General features: G+C 30.3%; 3 protein-coding genes across 4 annotated transcripts; all 3 read right to left on the bottom strand.

Moving 5' to 3' along the window:
• Positions 1-3,075: 3,075 nt before the first annotated feature.
• Positions 3,076-4,501, bottom strand: LOC123298549 (lysosomal acid glucosylceramidase-like). Its single transcript, XM_044880581.1, has one exon. It carries the CDS (start codon positions 4,414-4,416, stop codon positions 3,079-3,081), a length of 1,338 nt encoding a protein of 445 aa, XP_044736516.1. The 5' UTR covers positions 4,417-4,501; the 3' UTR covers positions 3,076-3,078.
• A 6,597-nt stretch (positions 4,502-11,098) lies between these two features.
• On the bottom strand, positions 11,099-12,460 carry LOC123298921 (lysosomal acid glucosylceramidase-like). Its single transcript, XM_044881021.1, has one exon. The coding sequence runs from the start codon at positions 12,458-12,460 to the stop codon at positions 11,099-11,101; it is 1,362 nt and encodes a 453-aa protein (XP_044736956.1).
• Positions 12,461-14,621: 2,161 nt separating this feature from the next.
• Positions 14,622-20,650, bottom strand: LOC123297285 (sorting nexin-6). Of its 2 annotated transcripts, XM_044878886.1 has the most exons (8): positions 20,528-20,650; positions 20,171-20,470; positions 18,115-18,236; positions 17,614-18,055; positions 17,009-17,191; positions 16,888-16,905; positions 16,161-16,270; positions 14,622-16,026 (listed from the first exon to the last, which is right to left on the bottom strand). In XM_044878886.1, exons 1-8 carry the CDS (start codon positions 20,528-20,530, stop codon positions 15,933-15,935), a joined length of 1,272 nt encoding a protein of 423 aa, XP_044734821.1. In that variant the 5' UTR covers positions 20,531-20,650; the 3' UTR covers positions 14,622-15,932. The 2 variants fall into 2 exon arrangements, with proteins under 2 accessions (XP_044734821.1, XP_044734822.1); XM_044878887.1 differs by lacking the exon at positions 16,888-16,905.
• Between the last annotated feature and the right edge of the window lie 2,142 nt (positions 20,651-22,792).

Here is a 22,792-nt window from a genome sequence, read left to right as displayed (position 1 = left end):
CTCTAGGAAGTTAATGAAAATTCCACCATCAAACAACACTTCGAAGGAAAATATATTATGATTATATTCGAGTCCATCGGTATCTTTTGGAATCTTATCTTAATTATTTTTAAAACATTACCCAACATTATAAAAGCGTTCTTTTTTCGTAGAATCCTTCACATTTAAAAAAATCCTAAATTACCAGTTGTCACTCTGTTTTTGGTTTTTCATTATAAACTCGCAAATGGGCAAACATTCAAGTCTTGCATTAATCTTGAAACACCCTTTCCAAAGATTTTTGTTTTATAGTCTATCACACCATAAAAAACAACATGATCCAATTTGCGTGAAAAAAATCGTTCAATCGTTATTTTTCGAAGTATGATTGAGAATAATCGAAGAAGGCTATAAATGTCTTTTAAAGTGCTTCTAATAATTTATGTAAGTAACGTCCAAAGTATCAACTCATTTTTCGAATTAGAGATCAGACTAGTCTAATATTTTTCCCCACAAAAATGTATCATAGAAAAATCATGAAACGAGTAGCAAGCATCGCACTAATTCATCTAATAATGAGTTTTTGTTCTATTTATTTATACATTTACAACGATGCGATCTAACGTACCGTGATTCTATTCAATTTAATTTTCTTATGTTTGTATGTATAAGTGGAATTCTTTTTCTAAAATGATTCTCTGTCTTTCTCACTTTATCTATCTCGCTGGCTTCATAAAAAGCTAAATAATGAAATTGCTTAGTATCATTTTCTTGTTGCAAGAAGTGTTATAAAATGCTTTCCTATATATTGCCATTCTAAAAATATTATTACACAATGGAATCACCAAAACCACCAAATCCAGTATATCTCGAAAACAAAGGCTATTCGTATATAGGATTTTAGGTGATATCTTATAAATTACTGACTCAATCGTTAAATGAACCTTAGTTTTGTATTTTTTGGGTCAAAATTACTTTATAAAGTTTCATCAAATTTTGAAACAAGTCAAAATTACCCTATAAATGAAGTTTCATTTGAAAAATAAAAAGAATTACACATTTAAACGATATTTTTTAGTGAAATATGAAAAAAATTGTGTTGACAAGACAACTATAAAAAAGTATTGTGGTTGTAACAAAAACAACTATAGTAGTAAGTCAAATACAAACTCATATACTCTAACCGTACACATAGACTGCTTTAGGTCATTTTCCCAATACGAATAATATTTTTGTTGTACCGGTATACAGTAAAATACAGTAAAATACTTAAATACACCTAAACCCACATAAATATTTTAGCATCGAATCGAGAATGATGGTTTTGTGTTAATGAATGTAAAACATACATATATATGAAAGTTTTTATCAAAATATCTTCATTGAAAATAAAAACAGGTCAACTACATATAAAAATCCAGAACACTACCAACTATAGTTAATGCAATACAAAAACTAAACCGAACTAAATGCTACTATTTAGTCCGGCAGATAACGCACGGAATAACGACATACTGGGATTTGAGAGTAGTTCGATAGAAGTTGTTCAATAATTCATTTGATAAAACGAAATGAGCAATTTTGTGACATCGTTATATGTAACAGGTCTTGGGCTATAAAATTTGTGCTCGGTATACCCCTAAAGAAAAAAGCTGCTTCCCAAGCAAATTTTTTAGAATTGAAAACCTGGAAAAGCCACCTAAATCCTTTCGACGAATCTTCTTTCTCTTATGAAGAAGAGAAATAATCGTGGTCAGTCTCTGGTGATCTTCCTCCAGTTTCTTCTTCCTCAGATAAATATCACAAACGATTAATTGTTGGTCGTGTTGGTACATCTCAATGACTCTACATCATATTACTACGGTAGAAATATTTCGAGTCAAGTTCGGTTAGGTCAAAGTTCGTTGGATAATTCCTGATTTTTATTGTTTATCAATTTTCATAAACTAATGGTAACAAAATTGTTACGAAACATAATTTACTAGCTATAATTTTTATACCATGTATATATGAAATATACATAGTATATTAAGTTTCGTCCCAAGTTTGTAACGCTTAAAAATATTGATGCTACGATAAAAATTTTGGTATAGGTGTTCATAGAATCACCTAATTAATCCATTTCCGGTTGTCCGTCCGTCCGTCCGTCTGTGGACACGATAACTCAAAAACGAAATAAGATATCGATCTGAAATTTTTACAGCGTACTCAGGACGTAAAAAGTCAGGTCAAGTTCGTAAATGAGCATCATAGGTCAATTGGGTCTTGGGTCCGTAGGACCCATCTTGTAAACCGTTAGAGATAGAACAAAAGTTTAAATGTAAAAAATGTTGCTTATAAAAAAATAAAAAACTTTTGTTTGAAACATTTTTTTGTAAACATCACTGTTTACCCACGAGGGCGTTAATTAGGTGCAAGTTTTATAGTATGTATTAATATAGGAATATCAAAGTGAATATATTTTGTTATTTATGTGACGTCAAAAAAAACAAACGATTGCGCATCAACACTTGCGCATTATATGAGAATATCAGTTAAATATGTCAGATATGTATGTATGTGAAATGTGACAGAGTTATCAACACTGCCTATACATGGTATTTCAACAATTAACTCAGTCAATTGTTTGTTTTCACTTGTTGTCTTTGATAATGAAATAGTCAACTATGTTATAAATGTTATTTAATATATGAATAAATGAAATTCTTCAAGTTTTTAAAAATAGTTTTAATAAATAGATTAAAATAATTATTTAATATTCTACAGTAAAACATGTCTAAGATGCCTGCGACATTTAAGGCCAACCTAAATTAACAATGCAAAGGTATAATTAGAATTAATTTATAAAGATTTTTTTTTTATAATTAAATTTAATCTGATATTTTACTGCTCCATCTATGATCATCATTTTGAACTATAAATTAAAGATTTCTGTAAAAATTTAAAATAATAAATTAATTTAAATAAATTCGTAGCCATCTTTTCTGATATACCCAATGAATTATGACTATTTTACACTTTAAAAAAATGAAAACTATGAGTATATTTTAGCTGTTTAAAACAATCCCTTCAAGTGTTATGGAAGGGGGATAATAGTTTTCAATAGATTACAGTCATAAATGAATGCGGTAAAATTGCTAAAGATTGAAACCAGCTTCGTTCAATATCTTGGATGAAAATATTATATTGTCGTCCATATAAATTCAGCAAAACAATAACGGTTCGATTATCAGGGGTATCAAACGCTGTTGCTACAATTTTATCATGGCCATTCACCATATCAATACGTATTGAACCAGGAACAATAAATTTAGACACATGTCCCAAAGCGTAAAATGTTGGATTCTTATAAAATTCGTTAGCACTTGCATTGACAATAATTGGTGCACTCACAACATTATTAACCCAATTAGGTCCACCATTCAAATCTAATACCAAATTCCAATCAATCCACCCTTGATTCCAATTATTTAACGTATCAATTAAACTTTTCAAATAATCTTCACCATTTTCCCATTCGCCTAACGTCACACCACGTTTACCGCATAACGAATTTACACTTGCTTCTGTATAGATGATAAATTTATTTTCAAATCCTGGTGTCTTATGTATTTTAGTTAATTCGTTTGGATCACTTATTGAATCCAGATACCAATGGATCCCGATACCATCAATATATTTCGATATTTCTGGTTTATATGTGAGCATTTCCAATAACCAGTTTGGCATAAATACTCGCTGATCATCTCCAATTATAATTTTCACATTTTCAAAACCATTTTCAGAAAGTGTTGGTCTTAAATAATTTAACACAAAATCTGTTTGAGTCCAAGCGTTCCATTCCATTCCATTATATGTTGTTAAAGGTGTTCCACCAATAATCGGTTCATTTTGTGCTGACATTGTAACAAAATTAAATCCTTGTTTTTTATATTCTTGTAAAAATTTGGTTAAATAATTAGCGTAAGTTTGATAATACGCTCGTCCCAAAGTTCCCACGCCACGAAGAAGTTGATTTGATTTCATATAAGCAGGTGCTGACCAAGAGCAACCCATTAAATGTATTGGATATGTTTTTGATAATCTCATTGCTAGCCTAATATATGGAATTTTATATTTCTTATCTTCTTCGGATAATTTAAAATCCTTCAATTGTATATCATACGGAGTGTCGTCCAAACTATACGAATGTGTTGAAAAATCGGTTCCTCCAATTGGAACCCTTATAATTGTATACTGTATTCCACGATCTCCAAAATATTGCTGCATTAGTAAGTCTTGTGCCGCATCCGTAAGTGACGCAATATTAATACCAGATGAATCGGTCATAGCCCCGCCAAATCCGATAATTGTTTGATATTTTTTCTCACGGCTAAGTGTAATATCTATTATTTTTCGATTTTGAAATGTTAACATTTTACCAAAGTCTTTCTTCATCCGAAATTCAGCCTTTGTCGATGTATAAGTGACAAACTGATTTGGAAACAAATATTTTGGAATTGGTTCAATTGAATCACAATATGTTGAGTTACAAACGCACACAAAACTGGTTTCACCATACTCTCGCTTTATACATTCATTACAATTTATTTTTTGTAAAATTTCCAAGAAAATTAGCGCGTAAAGTGTTATATTGTTAAACAACATATTAAACAACAAACAGATTGATTTATTACGATTACCTTGGAACGATTAATTTGTTAGTATCCGCATTTGTTGAGATAGGTTAATTTTATCGACAGTCACAAACATTTTTTAAACGCAGATAAAAGTTTAATTACAGAAAATTTACATAGTACAGTAAAACATAAACATAAATGCGTTGTTTTTGTTTTCTCCAATCTTCAGTAATTCGATTAAATCTAATTTTCTTTTTCGCATTATGTTTAAATAACCGTTTTATAAAATAGACAAAGTAGAGTTTGAATACAGATTCAAACAAGCAAACAAATAAACCCACCAAACACTTCAAAAAATTTTAAAAAAGTCGGAAACTTTCGTTAGTTTTTTATAAGTCGTACAAAATAAATTTTAAAAAAAGTTGTGATAGATATATAGTGAACACACGTGAGCATATCTCTCATCACGCGACTAAAAATTACCGAACGGTTGACACGAGTGCTGACGGGTTAAAATATCGTTCGATACATTCATTATAAGTCATTGTAAAAGGATAGTTTTAATCGCAATAATTAAACAACAAATTAACTTCTGTTATCATTTTATATGCCAGAACAGTCAATTTTTCACATTCCTTTAAAATGGACTTTATCATTACGCTTTTTAACGATGAATGCCTAATAAAATGTTTTAATAAAACTTGTCATAATGATATTAAAGCCTCAAATTATGACACGAAATACACAAAAAAAAGTTAAGAAATAATTATTTAAGCACCTATCGAAGGACACTTGGTTTTTCATACGAATATAACGATACCTTAATTGTCGAAATCCATCCAACCTTTTGGAATTGATACGAGGTAATAAAGAAATTTACAAGATACGTGTGAAAAACATAAATAGACCTTTACGATCGGGTTAAAAATTAGGCACAATTTTTTATTTGTTAATTTTATTACGTAAATAAATTGAAATTTAGAAAAACCAAAAGTTCAATTCCCATAAAAACTACCTCAAATTAGATTTTCTTTAACCATAAAATCGATACTGAAAATATATGTATTTCCCCCTTCAATATTTTAAAGCAAAAACTTTATCTAAATTTTAACCTCATGTGTATCGATCGCACTCCGGAAATCCTCACGGGTCGAGCTAGTTTTTTTTTAGTAGATAACGGTCGTAAATGAATGAGGTAAAATTTCTAAATATTTATACCGATGACGTTCAACATCTTGAACCGATAATCCAAATTGATGCTCAAACAAATTCAGCAAAACAATTACAGTACGATTATCAGGAGTATCAAATGCTGTTGCTTTAATTTTACCATGATTATTAACCATATGAATCCGTATCGATCCAGGTACAAGAAATTTTGATACATGCGCCAATGCATAATACATTGGATTCTTATAAAATTCTTGAGCACTTGCATTCACAATAATTGGTGCATTCACATAATTAGCGAGCCAACCAGGACCACCATATAAATCTAAAACCAAATTCCAATCAATCCATCCTTGATTCCAATTATTTAATGTATCAATTAAACTTTCCAAATATTCTTCACCATTACTCCAAGTTCCAAATGTGGCACCACGTTTACTGCCATAAGCATTTGCACACGCTTCCGTATATAAGATAAATTTATCTTGAAATCCTGGTAACCAGTGCATAAGTGTTAAGCTATTTAAAGGACTTATTAAATCCATATACCAATGTACCCCAATTCCCCCAATATATTTGGTAATTTCTGGCCTATATGCCAATATATCTCTTAACCAGTCTAACATAAATATTCTTTGGCCATCTCCAACAAGAATTTCGATATTATCAAAACCATTTCGAGTTAATGTCGGGGCAAAATTATTTATAATAAAATCCGTTTGTTGCCATACATTCCATCCAGCACCATTAAATCGATAAGTAGGTGCAGCACCCATCACCGGTTCATTTTGTGTGGACATTATCGAAAAATTTAATCCATACTTTTGATATTCTTGTAAGAATTTTGTTAAATAATTGGCGTAAACTTGATAGTATTCACGATAGTAATAGCCCATACCAGTTAGCATATTATTAGTTTTCATATAAGCTGGTCCCGACCAGGGGCAACCCATTAATTGAATCGGATATGTTTTGGAAAGTTCGATTGCTTGCTTTATATATGGAATTTTATACTTAATATCTTCTTCGGCCAATTTAAAATCAATTAATTGGGTATCATTCGGAGTATCATCCAAACTATATATTCGCGTAGAAAAATCAGTTCCTCCAATAGGTACACGTAGAAATGTATACCGTATTCCACTATCCCCAAAATATTGCTGCATTAATAACTCTTGTGTCGGTTTTGGAAGTGAAGCAATGTTAATACCAGCCGCATCAGTTATAGCTCCACCAAATCCCATAATTTTCTGATACTTATTCTCTCTACTCAATGTTATATCTGGTAATTGTCGATTTTGGTAAGGTTTATCTATGCCCAAATTTTGTTTCATTCGATATTTATCCTTTGTTGTTGTATAAGTCACATATTGATTTAGATCTAATTGTTTTGGAATTGGTTTGATTGAATCACAATATGTGGAATTACAAACGCACACAAAGCTGGTTTCCTGATATTTTCGTTGAATACATTCATTACAATGTATTTCTGGAAGAATTCCAAAAAACATTAAAGTCCAAAGTGTTTTATTGTTAATCAACATAGTTTGGTGAGGTAACTAAAAATTTGATGAATTTTTTTATTGTTATTTTATAACTAGAATTTAACAAATTGACTTCATTTATCACAAAATATCTAATAATTTTTGTTACGTCTAAAATTTAGTACAAAAAAATTTTACGTTATCAATAGAAAATTATCATTAATTATGGTTTAAAATATTACAATATCCATGGTACTTAACAGCTAAGCTTAAGAAATCACGCAGCGGACTCGTTGGCACGAGGGGGGTTGCCTATAACGCCCTGTACTTCCCATAGCAAAAGGCTCCGTAATTTACCGATTCAAAGAGTGGCTATGACGAGCCCATCTTGATTACTGGAATTTTGCAAAGAGCATTCGACAGGCCAAGTTTTACATAGCCAAAGTTAGGTCATTCGATCATGCTCAGTTGAAACTCACACAGTTGAGAAGGGTGGCGAATCGCTTAACAAGACACTGTCAATTGAACTACCATCTTTATAATTTGGGGACTTCCGATGATCTCACTTGTAGGGCCTTGCTGAAAAAAGTCCGAAAATTTTTATATCTAAATCGATGTGTTTTCACTCAAAATCATATTCACATCAGGTTAAGGGTCATTAGGGGTGGATACTTTTGAAATGAACACACTGTGTACACAACTGTGGCTATCTAAGAGTAACTATCTTTCTTTACTTACATGGCGTAAAAAAAAAACTATTGCGTTGTCAACAGAGTTTATACATGGTATTTCAAAAATTAACTCAGTCAATTGTTTGTTTTCACTTGTTTAAATATTATTTTTAGAAAAAAATACAAATTTTAATGAATCTAGAAATTTTGTAAGACTCTTTCCTTATCTATATTCAATATACAATTGTAATCATAGATTCTGGTTCCATATCTAAGTTTACAAAACAGCCTGTATCGACATCCTCCATCGATATACTTTTTACACTATTACAAGTGTTCAGTAAAACCAAAACAGTTTGATTATTCGGTGTTTCAAAAGCCGTAGCCTTAATAAAATCATAATCATTTTTAATAAGAATGCGCACAGATCCAGGAACAATAAATTTCGAAACATGTGCCAAAGCATAATACATTGGATTCTTATAAAATTCTTTAGCACTTGCATTCACAATGATTGGCGAATCAACAAAATTTTTCGTCCAATTGGGACCACCTTCTAAATCTAATGCCATATTCCAATCCACCCAACCTACAACCCAATTATTTAAATCGTCGATAATATTCGATAAGTAACCAGTACTATAATTCCATGAACCTAATCGCACACCATGCATTTTTCCCTGCGCGCCTTGACAAGATTCTGTATATAAAATAAATTTACTTTCAAATCCTGGTATTAAATTATGAATATCGCTTAATACATCCGGAGGTGTATCTTTATCCAGATAATAATGAATTCCAACTCCAGAAACGTATTTTGAAGCATTTTCATTCTTCAGATAATTCTGAACCCATTGATACATATACGGTCTTTGATCATCACCGATTAAAATTTTCACATTACCAAAACCATGTTGTTCCATGGAAGGACCTAAATAATTTCCAACAAAATTTGCTTGACTAAATGCATCGAAAGTCATAGCATTAATATGAGACGCCATAGTTCCACTAAAAATAGGTTCATTTTCCGCGGACATAATATAAAAATCGAATCCTTCAGCCTTGTAGGATTGCAAAAATTTTGTGAGATATTCAGCATATGTGGGGAAGTATTTATCCAATAATCTACTGGATTTTCCTCCAGTATAATTGTTATTAGCTTTCATGTATGGTGGCGCCGTCCAAGAACAGCCCATTAATTTGATTGGATACGTTTTTGATAAATTCATTGCTTGCTTTAAAAATGGTATTTTATATTTATAATCTTCTACGGCTAACTTAAAATTTGTCAAATTATCGTTTGGAATGTCATCCAAAGTATAAGGACGAGTTGAAAAATCAGACCCACCAACTGGAACCCGTATAATCGTATATTGTATTCCATTATCACCAAAATATTGTTGCATCAACAAATCCTGGGCTTCTTTTGGAAGTGATACAATATTTATCCCCGTTGCATCTGTCATAGCCCCACCAAATCCCATTATTGTTTGATATTTTTTCGCACGACTAATGGTAATCACATTTGTCTCAGTGGGTTTTTCTTCGAATTTCTGTATCGATTGCTTCATTCGATGTTGATTAATTGTGGATTCATACATAACATAGTGTTTGGAGATCAAATTGTGTGGTACAGGCACAATAGAATCACAATAAGTGGAATTGCACACGCAAACAAAGCTTGTAGCATTATATTTTCGCTTAATACATTCATTAGCACTGCATATTGTTATAATTAACAATAAATTAATTAAACAATAATTTTTTATCATTTTTAATAAATAAATTTGTTTATTTTTTAATATTTCGCCTTTTTATATAAATTTTAGCACATTTTACGGGTGCGTATTAATTAAGCAACTACCCAAAATATTTGGTAAGGTTGCTATTTTAAACTAACTAAAGTAATTTATACAACTGCGTTAAATTGTCTATTTCAAACGAGAATAAAGTTAGAAGTCCGAACGATGTGAGTATACTCTTACTATTCGAATGGATAACCGATAATCCGCACGAGTTTTATAAGCTATTTTTCTTTCACAGTTTTCTCTCACTCTTTCTGCACGATTTTCCGTGCAACGACAATATTAACTAATTATCAATTTGTCATTTCACGATTTTCCGTGAAAAAATTAACATTAATTTTTTTTTTTTATTATTTCAATGTCACAATAAATATGAAGTATTTCAATATTAAGTAGGGGGGCTACGACAGAGAATACCCGCTCTCCAATAAATTACTCATAATTTTTGTATACTTACGTATTCGCACCGTGCGTGAGTTTTATAGGAGGCGTTTCCATGGTAACGATACACTACTTTAATTATAGAATTGTATGGATGCACAAATATAATTGTATGGATTGCATTTATGACTTACATTGAAAATTTAATTTTATTGTCTCACAAATTTAAATAAATAATTATGATAATTTACATTTGAAAAATAATATTTGTGCAATTTGATTTCTTATTTTCATAATTTTTAATGCATTAATTAGGTCAATTGGGTCTTGGTTCCGTAGGACCCATCTTGTAAACCGTTAGAGATAGAACAAATGTTTAAATGTAAAAAATTTTCCTTATAAAAAAATAAACAACTTTTTGAAAATGTTTCAAACACTTTTGTTTGAAACATTTTCTTGTAAGCATCACTGTTTACTCACGAGGGCGTTAATTAGGTGGAAATTTTGTAGTATGTATTAATTTGGGAATATCAGTTATGTGTGTGTAGCTATTTAAGAGTGGAAATCTTTCTTTATTAACGTGACGTCAAAAAACAAACGATTGTGTCATCAATATTGTCTATACATGGTATTTCAACAATTAACTCAGTCAATTGTTTGTTTTCACTTGTTTTTTGTTTGAAGTCTTTGAAAGTCCGGCTTAAGTAAGAATTGGATTAAAAATTATCTGGATAAATGGGCAGTAAAAATAATTCATTTTTGATATAATTAGTACAAACATTCAAGTTTCACTCAAATTGAGCGCATTAGAGAATTAAAAATTTATATTCGATTCTTTCGTGCAGTAAATTATAGATTTGAGAACAAATTTGATTGCCTTATTTAAAAAATCGGTTTTTATACCCAGGGACGTCATCAAAATCCAAAACAAATATGAAATTACACTAAATTTAGATTGTATTTTTTAAATGATTTGGTAAATTTTACATTTATTTTACAAGTGTTATCATTGATTCAGGTTCCATTTTTAAATTAGCAATATAACCTTTTTCTTCGTCTTTTATCGATATACTCGTTTCACGATCACGGGTATTTAGTAAAACCACAACAGTTTGATTATTCGGTGTTTCAAAAGCTGTAGCCTTTACAAAATCACTATCATTGGTCATATCAATACGCACAGATCCAGGCACAATAAATTTCGAAACATGTGCCAAAGCATAATACATTGGATTCTTATAAAATTCTTTAGCACTTGCATTCACAATGATTGGCGAATCAACAAAATTTTTCGCCCAATTTGGACCACCTTCTAAATCTAATGCCATATTCCAATCCACCCAACCTACAGACCAATTATTTAAATCGTCAATAATATTCGATAAGTAACCAGTACCAAACTTCCATGAACCTAGCCGTACACCACGAAATTTTCCCGCCGAACCTTGGCATGCTTCTGTATATAAGATAAATTTATTTTCAAATCCTGGTAGCTCATGAATACGGGTTAATATTTCTGGAGGTGCTTCTTCATCCAAATAAAAATGAATACCAACTCCAGAGGCATACTTTGAGGCATTCTCATTTTGAAGATAAATTTGAACCCATCGATACATGAAGGGTCTTTGATCATCACCAATTAGAATTTTCACATTACCTAAACCATTTTGTTCCATGGAAGGACCTAAATGATTTCCAACAAAAGCTGCTTGACTACTTGGCTCGAAACCCATTCCATTAAAATCATATCCCGGTGCTGATCCAAAAACAGGTTCATTTTGTGAGGACATTATATAAAAATTCAAACCTTCCTCTTTATAAGCTTGCAGAAATTTTATGAGATATTCGGCATACCCGGGATAGTATTGATCCAATAATCTACCCCCTCCTATGTAATCTTTACTATCTTTCATGTATGGAGGTGCGGTCCAAGGTGCACCCATCAATTTGATTGGATACGTTTTTGATAAATTCATTGCTTGCTTTAACAATGGTATTTTATATTTATAATCTTCTTCGGCTAATTTAAAATTTGTGAAAGAACTATCGTTTGGAGTGTCATCCAAAGTATAAGGATGAGTTGAAAAATCAGACCCACCAACTGGAACCCGTATAATCGTATATTGTATTCCATTATCACCAAAATATTGTTGCATCAACAAATCCTGGGCTTCTTTTGGAAGTGATACAATATTTATCCCCGTTGCATCTGTCATTGCCCCACCAAATCCCATTATTGTTTGATATTTTTTCGCACGACTAATGGTAATCACATCTTTCTCAGTGTATTTTTCTTCGAATTTTCTAATCGATTGCGTCATTCGATGATGTGAAATTGTGGATTCATACATAACATAGTGTTTTGAGTCCAAATTTTCTGGTAAAGGCTCAATAGAATCACAATAGGTGGAATTACAAGCGCAAACAAAACTTCTGGCATCATATTTCCGTTGAATGCATTTATTAGCACTGCATATTGTTATAATTAACAATGAATTAATTAAAAATGTAAAGAAATTATTTTTTGACATTTTACAAAATTAATTTTTATTTAATTTTCGTCGTTTTATACTAAATTTTAGAAGTAAAATGCACACTATCCGAATTATTTCGAAGTCAGTAATAACACGTCGTCATTTTTTTAAATATTAAAAAAAATATTTTCAAGTCATACCAAAAATATCCCGTGGAACACATTAATTACAGGTTTTAAACGTGACCATGAAGTTTATTATCAACTTTTTTTGATTAATTACCTAAAAATTTTAAACTATAATTTAGGCCCGACAATTTTAAGGAGGTCTCCTCATTGGCCAAAATAGAATAGATTCCTGAGTACATTTGTTAGATGTATCTATATACAGTGTGATACATTTTAATCTATTATGGCATATAGTTCGTTTAGTAATTAACCAATCAAAAAATAACTTAAACAAAAGATGCAGAGTTCGATAGTTCTTCGGGTTGCTGTAATAGTCAACTCAGATCCTAAACATTATTAAATGCAATAATGGCATATTTTTAAGTCACATTTCCTCCGAACAATTTTCGAAAAAATGTTTTAAATAAAAATGTTTTTTTTATGAAGATCAACCTTCTAATTTAAAGAGTCATTCTATCTCTTACTGTTTAGGATATGAGTTGACTATTAAAGCAACCCGAAGAACTAGGTACAATCTGATATCAAAACATGGTGTCAACCATCAAGCTCTGCAACTTTTGTTAGTTTTAGATTGGTTAATTATAAAACGAGCTATTAGCCATGATAAATTAAAATGGTCCATCCTGTATATCATATGTATATTAAATCGATTACTTATTATTAAAAAGAGAAAAATCGATTTTTAATTAATTGATTTTTTCCGTCAATGTCACACCCCTAGCTATAGGCAATCGTGTTAGTTTGTGCTTCGGCTAGCTTTGGCGAGTATACTTCGCGAGAGTGCTGATGGGGGGATAGCATGTTTTTGTAGAGAAAAAAGTTGAAAGAAACACGACCTTGATAACAGCCTCTCCAAATTTCCAGGCGTTTTAAAACTATACCTGACCCTCTAAGCATAATTAGTTCATTTTTTTCATAAAACAAATAAATTTTGAAATAGTTTCATATTTTTAAGAATTCCAAGAAGTTTTTCGAAATTATATAAAACCGTGTCTGCTTTTTTGTTCTTGAAGGTGGATAGCTATGTATATCTTTTTATCTGATGTCATTTTGAATAATTAATTGAACATTTAACATTGTCATTTTGAATAGTTAACATTATTTACCTATTTAAATGAAAAATAATATTTAAAATATGTTGTCGTATCAAAAGAACGGTATGACTTTGAAAGTAAATTAATGTCATTCATTGTACGTAATCTATATATATAAGAATGGAAGCTGACTGATCGATTAACGTACAGCTGAAACCGCTGGGTCTAGAAGCCTGAAATTTTGTACACACGTTTTTAAGGAACGTAAGTCAGCACTAAGAAGGGATTTTTGGAAATTCATCCCCTAAGGGGTTCAAACTCGGTGAATGGGTTAATGAAACTCGGTGGATGAAGTAATTTTGATCAAAAAGTATAAAAAACTTTCTCTATATTTAATCTTCAAAAATTAAACGTAAAGAGTTTAGGGCTTTAGGAAAACTTGTTAAAAAAAATTGAAAATAAATAAATGCAAATTTAATCTAATATATTTTATTAAAAAATACATTTTAATAATTCAAATTTGAGAAAACGTAATATAATATTTTGATTGGCATACAGGTGATTTTTAAATAAAGTTTCACTCTTATATTTTGGAAGCGGAATGGAAATCAAAAAACGCGAAAACATACATCGAGTCATTTTTGCAGGGAATTAAAATACACTAATCAATTTTTCCATTAAAAAAACAAAATTTACTCCTGCTTGACTATGAAAACGCCCTCTTATAAAAAAAAACTGAATACTGTTTTTTCGTTCCCTCGAAAAAAGTTTCGTTTTTAAAATATAAGGATGAAAAATTTTTTTAATCATCCTGTATATTTTATATATTTATATCATTCATATTAAATTTTAATATAACTAAGGTCTGATTTAGACCTAAAATAGATCTTTTCCCAAAAAAAAAAAAAATATTTTACAGTCTAAACTAAACTTAATGGTCCTGCAGGTAGACAGAAAAATACCTACGAGATATCTGCGTCGAGCTTTAAACACCAATCACAGATATTCTCCTGTCTGCCGTTTATCACCAAGACTCGAACTTGTAATTTATATTAAAAGGTTGACGCAACCCTATTTTAAACGGATTTTTCCGCGTATCTCTCGGACCATAAATAAAAAACTATTTTAACACAAATAATTAATTTTTTAACAATAAAAAAGTAACTTGTAAAAAGTAAATTCGAATATTTTGTGTGTTTGTGAAAAAAAAAAGAAAAAGATAAACGAATATTAAAATGGCCGATAACATTTTTTGACTCTATTTAATATTGTACAAAAAAACCGCGTTTATTTTAATGAATGCAGTACGGATTTTCCCTCGAGTTTTTTTCAAAGATAAAAATCATAAAACACCCATGTAGATCGATATTAATATAATTTTGAAAATTTTTTTACTAAAGTTGGTTAAAAAAACCGCTATTTTGCTATACTTCGGCCATCTCCGTAGATACAGACAGATGACAGATAAACTATGCTTTCATATGCTTTCTTTCATCACAAGATAGAGCTTGTGATACGAAATACGGTCAGTCTGGAGGGTTAAAAACTTTATTTAGGCTAAAACGTAAAATAGGATAAAGCGCTTTAAATAATACTTTTTATGTCAAGTATGATACCCTCCCAAATTTTTAGATGACAACACTTTAACATTTCAAAGATTTTCCAATAACTTAAAACGGTTCTAATTTTGAAAAAATTAAAAAAACTATTTAAAAAACCCACTTGTTTAATGATTAATTGAAGCAGTGGCACTCACGGGGAAGGTTGAGAGTAAATCCGGTAGGGGTAGGAAAAGAGCCAGCTACCTAAGCAACCTGCCTTGTGAAAATTGGACCACTGAAAAAATAATCCACACGGCATACGATCGAAGCCTGTGGAATAGCATGTTAGTCAACGTTTGGCGCAACCAAACATGACACTATCATCATCATCACTTGTATAATGAAACGCTCATTCATTTAAGCGTAAAAATCGATTCGAAAACTTCGATTTACATAGGTGTACTTAAAAACTAAAAGCTTGAAAGAAAACATGAAAATTAAATGAGTTAATTTTTACAAGGTTTTTTTTTTTTTTAAACGAATTTATATAAAAAAAATGGAATCAAGGAAAAATATAGATCTTTAATTACAACAATTCTTTTAATGATGCTACCGATTTACGTAATAATTCATGTTGAGTTCGAGCATGTTTTATTTCAAGTTCAGCAAGCTCAATTAAACTGAAAATAAAAGAAAATTTGATGAGATATAGAACAATTGAAATTTACAAAAATAAATCATGCTAATAAAAGTGAGATGGGGGCGACTCGTGGATTCTTAACTATTTTTTTGGAAATTAAGATTTTCAACATACCTTTTCTTAAATGTATTAACACGACGCACACGAAAATCTTGTAATTCTTCTTTAGCTTGACTTGAAATTTGTTCAAACTGTTCACACGCTAAACTTTGAGCTTTTTCTGCCTGTAATAAAAAATTATCAAAATTCACAATTGGGAAATTACAAAATTAAGGTATTTCTAACGACATGGATTAAAAATAGTTTTGCACAAAATAATGCAGAGGTAATTTTCAACGACAAAAAAACTATAGACAAAATCGTAGAAGCATTAACCGTCCTGTTAGCTGCTATAAATTTACAAACTTGTCGATATTTAACACGTAAATGACAGAAATCCGTACTGTTTAAAAGATATTTTTGAGCATTTTTAGTTCGCGTTTTTCTACAGAAAATAACTTTGCGAACAAAACTAGATACATATATGTAAATAAACAAATTAGAGATTCTTTGAGCCTAAATAGAATGTATTTGACAGTTTAGTTTACGAAAGAACAATAAACAAAGATTACTTTTTGACGAATATTTATTCTAATCTATGTTGTAAAATTTACTTGTGTGCTGTGAGCAGTGTATACAGATGAGCAAAATAAAATAGCATTCGTTGTAGCGTTGACAGATGATTACTGCGCTAATACGACTACTATTTAGAAAACTAAATTTTTTTCTCTTTCTAAAATATCGCATTATATCTTCCTCCGATAGAAATACCTTAAAAAATAGGGTGAAAATATTTTGTTACCTCATGAATTTCAGACGTCTAAATTTTGTGAGCATTTAAAAGAAAAATTGAGTTTTTTGTTAGTAGAATAAAATTTTGTTTCGGATTAACAAAAATATATAAATAATAAATATATACTTACGCCATTTGCATCTTTATTTTTGGCACGAACACGTTCTAAATTACGATTGGCTGCTTCATACTGTGCTAAACATTTTAATCGTCGAAATAATAATGAACGAGCTGCATTGCTATCTCGTTGATAGTAACGTAAAATATCAGCTAATTTCAAATCTTCATCGCTTGCGACTCGTCCTTCCACTTTCTAAAAAAATAAAATTTTAACACATTCAAAACGCTGAAAATATTTTCATTATCTTTATTTTATTGGAGAGTTGCGAAAACGGATTGAAAGTTGGCAAAGCAACCTGAATGACCCTAAAGAACTATTTTAGTGTGTATCATGCGGAAATGATGGTTATTAACGATGTATGCGAATGAAGAAGTCTGAATACTTTCATGTAAAACGACATTACTATCCTCACCGATAGCCAAACCTTAAGCTCGGTCTACCTAACGCCAAAGGTAGCACAGGACTGCTGAATGTCCTTAAATGAGCTGGCGAATCCCAAAAACGGATTGTCAATAGGTAAAGTACCCGATTGAATGATCCCAACGACCTCAAAGAATTTGTCTACTCAACTCGGCTAAGACTTGATGAAAATAAAGAATATTAACGAAACTTACCCGTATTTTTTCATAGACATCCGCACATTTCGATAAAAATTTATCTAAATTTTGATCCAACGTTGCTAAATGTACAAGACCGGATGATATTAAAATATACGTATCCGCCACATCTTTATGTTTATGTGTCATACGATCTGCACGAATTACACCATCTTTTAAACAATTATAATATTCATTTAAACTATTTAATTCATGCTCAAAGAAATCATCAACATCGTGTACGGTAGCGCCTAAATAATATTGATCGGTTGTAGTGCCTAAAGATTTTACTAGACCACCTAAAAGTTGTAATTTATTTTTAGGACGTGCACATAAATCTTGATCAAATTCTAAGAACACATGTAAATGTTGATCCAAACGAAATACGGTATGATTAGCTAGACGTGTTAAGAACACTTCATGCATTGCCACGGTTTTCTTAAATGTTGCTAAATATTCCCTGCAAAAAACATCCATGATTAAAATGAAAATTTTTGTTATATTTACTTGATTACTTACGCTTCTAATTCTTGTTTCATTTTCGTAAATTCTTCTTTAGTCATTGTACCTTCCCCTTCACCCAATCGTTGTAATTTTTCTCTAGAAGCATCAAAATCTGGTCGGGGAGGTGCTGGCGGTATCTGAAAAAATTATTTACTTTAACTTTGATTTTCATGTAAGTTTTTTGTAAATTACAATAATTGTACAAAAAATGATCATTTCCTTGAATATAACAAACGGCAATCGGTATGCAAAGAGCTATAGATCAGTTGTACAGTTATAGTAAAAAAAATAAAATTGTGGTAAATAAAAATAAGACAAAAACAAGTGAAAACAAACAATTGACTGAGTTAATTGTTGAAATACCATGCATAGTCAGTGTTGATTTCTTTATCACATTACACATACAAACATGTGACATATACATAACTGATAATCAAGTATAGTACATATGTAAATGACTTTATAGGTTTCTGCATTACCGACCGACATTTAGTGTATAGTTTGTACACATATTATAAAATTTCCGCCTAATTGGCGCCCTCACGGGTAAACAGTGATGTTTACGAAAAAATGTTTCAAACAAAAGTTGTTTAATTTTTGATAAGGAACATTTTTTACATTTAAACTTTTGTTCTATCTCTAACGGTTTATAAGATCAAGACCCAAGACCCAATTGACCTATGATGCTCATTTACGAACTTGACCTCACTCTTTACGTCCTGAGTACGCTGTAAAAATTTCAGCTCGATATCTTTTTTCGTTTTTGAGTTATCGTGTCCACAGACGGACGGACGGACAACCGGAAATGGACTAATTAGGTGATTCTATGAACACCTATGACAAAATTTTTTCGTAGCATCATTATTTTTAAGCGTTACAAACTTGGGACTAAACTTAATATACTATGTATATTTCATATATACATGGTATAATAATGGTATTCAGGAACGGGCATAAACTGAGAATTGAGACAGTCGATAATTTCAAATATCTAGGGCTACATTTCAACTGGAATGGAAAATGGGACATGCACTTTAAGGAAGCAGTAAAGAAAGCAGAAAGAGGGTTTTTTTATCATAAGGAGGTTTATGTATAGTAATCAATGGATGTCAGCCAGCACCTTAATACGCATAGCTGAGGTTCTAATAAAGCCGATTCTAACTTATGGATGTCAGATCTGAGGTTTTAATAAAGCCGATTTTAACTTATGGATGTCAGATATGGGGCAATAAAAATGGGATAATGAAATTAGAAAAAGCTAGGAACAAAAACTATTTAAAGAAATATTAGGTGTGAGCGCGGCTACTGTAAATAATGCTGTTTTGATTGAATTAGGAAAATTACCATTAGAGTGTGAAATATTAAAAAATGAAATAAAATACTACTTAAAGCTAAAGTGTAACCCACAAAAAGTTATTCAAAGGGCGCGTGCAGCGAATAGTCAGTACGGTGAAGAATATGAAGAAACTATGAAAATAGTATAGGTAAAAATTGAGAATGATGCCTACGGAAAAATGTTTACGGATATTAGAGAAAAAAAATCATTGCAATTTTTCGCCAGAATTAACCACTATAAAGATGGAGCACACCATATTACTAATTTGGAGCTTAGTGAAAGAAGGGAATTTGCAAGATTTAGGCTTGGAGTTTGGAATTATAACAGTGCAAAGGATGTAGAAGGAAATAAAATATGTGCAATATGCAGTGAAAGTGAAAAGCATTTGATGTTATTTTGTGAAGGATTGAGTGAGATAAGGGCTAATTTGGAAAGTGGTATAAATATTATTGAAATGATGGACTATAAAGAGGAACTTAAGCAAAAGGATATAGCTAGAGTTATTAAAAAAATATTAATCGTAAGGAAGGAGAAGTTAGAGTAACATTTTGTTTAATTTTTTTTATAAATATAATGTATGATTAAATTAAAAGCTGTAAATTGATAAGTTTTAGAGTCAAATAAATAAATAATAATAATAATGTAAGTTTTTGTCTCCTCTTTAAAAGCACGTTGATTTTGGAATAAAGATTTAAAATATATATTTTTGAAGAGTTGTACACAAATTTTACTTACAATATAACCCGCATACGCTGGATTTTCTTCAAATCGATCATGTAACCAAACAAATTCCTCATGCTGACGTACAACAAAAAATTCCGACTTTTGGAACTCTTTTAACGTGGTACGTGTATGTACGGTAAATTTGACTTTATCCTTTTCACTTAACGCATCGGATATATCCACTAATAAACAATTTTCCGATAACTGTTGTTGTGAATTTGTACTATTCATTGTTTGATTATTAGTATTATTTGTAGATCCACCCGTTGGAGTAGTGATATCTTGTGATGTATTTATGTTATCAATATCTATCTGCAATTAAAAAAACTTATTATTTACATGTAAAGTTCGACAGTTATTTAAATTTACCATTTTCTTATTATGAGATGTACTTTATACACAAAAAAATTTGTAAAACAAGACTTGGTCCGGTTTAATTTTTCTACTGGTGATGACAAAAACAACTTTGAACTGACAGAGACACTCCCCTCAAGTATTATCTGACAGTAGTTGGTTGACAGACATGCATGTCGATAAAACAGATAAAGTAAAGTGCGCGAACTTTGAATATATATAAAAGTAACTTATTATATTACTTGAGCTAGGTCTAGATTTCAAAATTATATGAAAATAACTTTGATGTGCCCTCTTGAAAGCGTATAAGATTTTAGAAAATCTGTTTCTTCCAAAGAGTCCCTTTTTTCTATAGTGCTAATTTTGTAAACATTCTTGGGCTAGGTCTAGATTTTAAAATTATTTGAAATTAACTATTACATAATTTTAAAATCAACAAATTCTTGAAGAACAAAATACTATGATGTGCCCTCTTGTAATCCTGTACGATTTTGCTCTAAAATTTAAATTCTAGACAAGGCAAATTAGTCTAAATATCATCGAAAAACCGGTCACTAGTGCTAATTTTGTAATTTCAAAAATTTTGTACTAGACTTTTTTTTTGAAGGTAAGTCATTTTTGGTTCATGTCACCGATAAACATTACTAGTGACATCTAAGCAAAAAGTATAGTAAACTTTCCATGTCAGTAAAATATGGGCCGCTTGTCATATAGTTCCATGAAAAAGTTGGATTTAAAAACTACATTATGGCACTAATGGCACTACATTATAGTTAACACACCTGAATATAGTTGGCGTGGAATATTAATAAAATTTATTAAATCATATATTAAAAAATTGCTCTCTAAATGCTCCATCAGATTCCACAATTGATCCAATTATTAAATTATCATTTAATTAAATACATATTTCCAATTAAAATTATAATTTTTATTTTCTATTATCTCAGTACATTGATAGTTTTTCCTAACATTTTTGCTATTAATAAATTGCACCCGCCTAACGAAATTACATTTTAGTTTAATGGATTTAACATAGGTGACACCACCATCGAAATTGTTAGTTAGTTCAATATGCTTACCATAGATGACACTGCCATAGAAATTAATAGATAGTTCAACAAATCGACCATAGATGGCAGCACAAAAGAAATCAATAAGTGGTTCTATATGTTTGACATAGATGGCACCACCATCGAAATAGTTTGTTAGTTCAATATATTTACTATAGATGACACTACCATTGCAATTAATAGATAGTTCAACAAATTGACCATAGATGGTACTACAATCGAAATCAAAAATTGGTTCTATATGTTTGTCATAGATGGCACCACAAACTTAAATGTTTATTATAATTTTATCAGTTTTTACTACTATTTTATCAATTTTTAATAAAATTTTAGCGTGGGATATTAGCAATATTTCATGTATCATGTATCAAAATATAATCATGTATCAAAAAATAATCATGTATCAAAAAATTGCTCTCCGAATGATCTTTCAGATTTCACAATTGCTTCAATGTATGTATGTATGTATGTATGTTATTTAATTAAATAGATATCACAATAACAACATTACGTCTGTTTGTGGAATCGGAAGGAGCATTTATAGAGCAATTTTTTTATTTCTTAAATTTTATTAATATCTCACGCTAACTTTATTATAGTCAATGATGCAAAATATTATCTTTCAAATCTGAGCGATTATCAGAATAAAAAGAAAAATACAGTTTGAATTGTGTTGCGTTCATATCATCGATAAACAGTACTAATGACATCTATACAAAAATTATGATAAATTTTACATATTGGTAATATATAGGCAACTTGTTTCACAGCTCAATAAAAAAGTAGAATTTAAAATATTGTTTAGGATTTCAATTATTGCTGTTTTTTAGATTTGTATCAAAATTTGATAAATAATTAACAAAGTTTTTAAAAATTAAACTACTAAACTAATTGTTTTAAAAACTGTAAAGTAAATTTTCAAATTCAAACAGTTGTTATTGATGTTACCAAGTGAAGTATCGGCATATCGGTAACTAGGCAACAATGATTCAAAAACAAACATTTTATACATAATTTTTTTAGTATTACTATAAGTTTGTCTCTAATATCTAAAAAATAAATTTAAAAAACGGGCTAGATGAATCGAAAACTTTTCAATGATTTCGTAAAAAAGTACATTTTTTGAAATGTTCATTAAATAAGTTCGCCTTCACTCAACAATTCATATTTAAAATTTCGTTGAAAACAAAAATTGTTTGTGTTGGGA

Source organism: Chrysoperla carnea, chromosome 4, assembly GCF_905475395.1.
Source record: "Chrysoperla carnea chromosome 4, inChrCarn1.1, whole genome shotgun sequence".
NCBI classification, from domain to species: domain Eukaryota; kingdom Metazoa; phylum Arthropoda; class Insecta; order Neuroptera; family Chrysopidae; genus Chrysoperla; species Chrysoperla carnea.
Note: the sequence above shows the minus strand (reverse complement) of the source record. Positions and strands in the feature narration are given on the sequence as shown.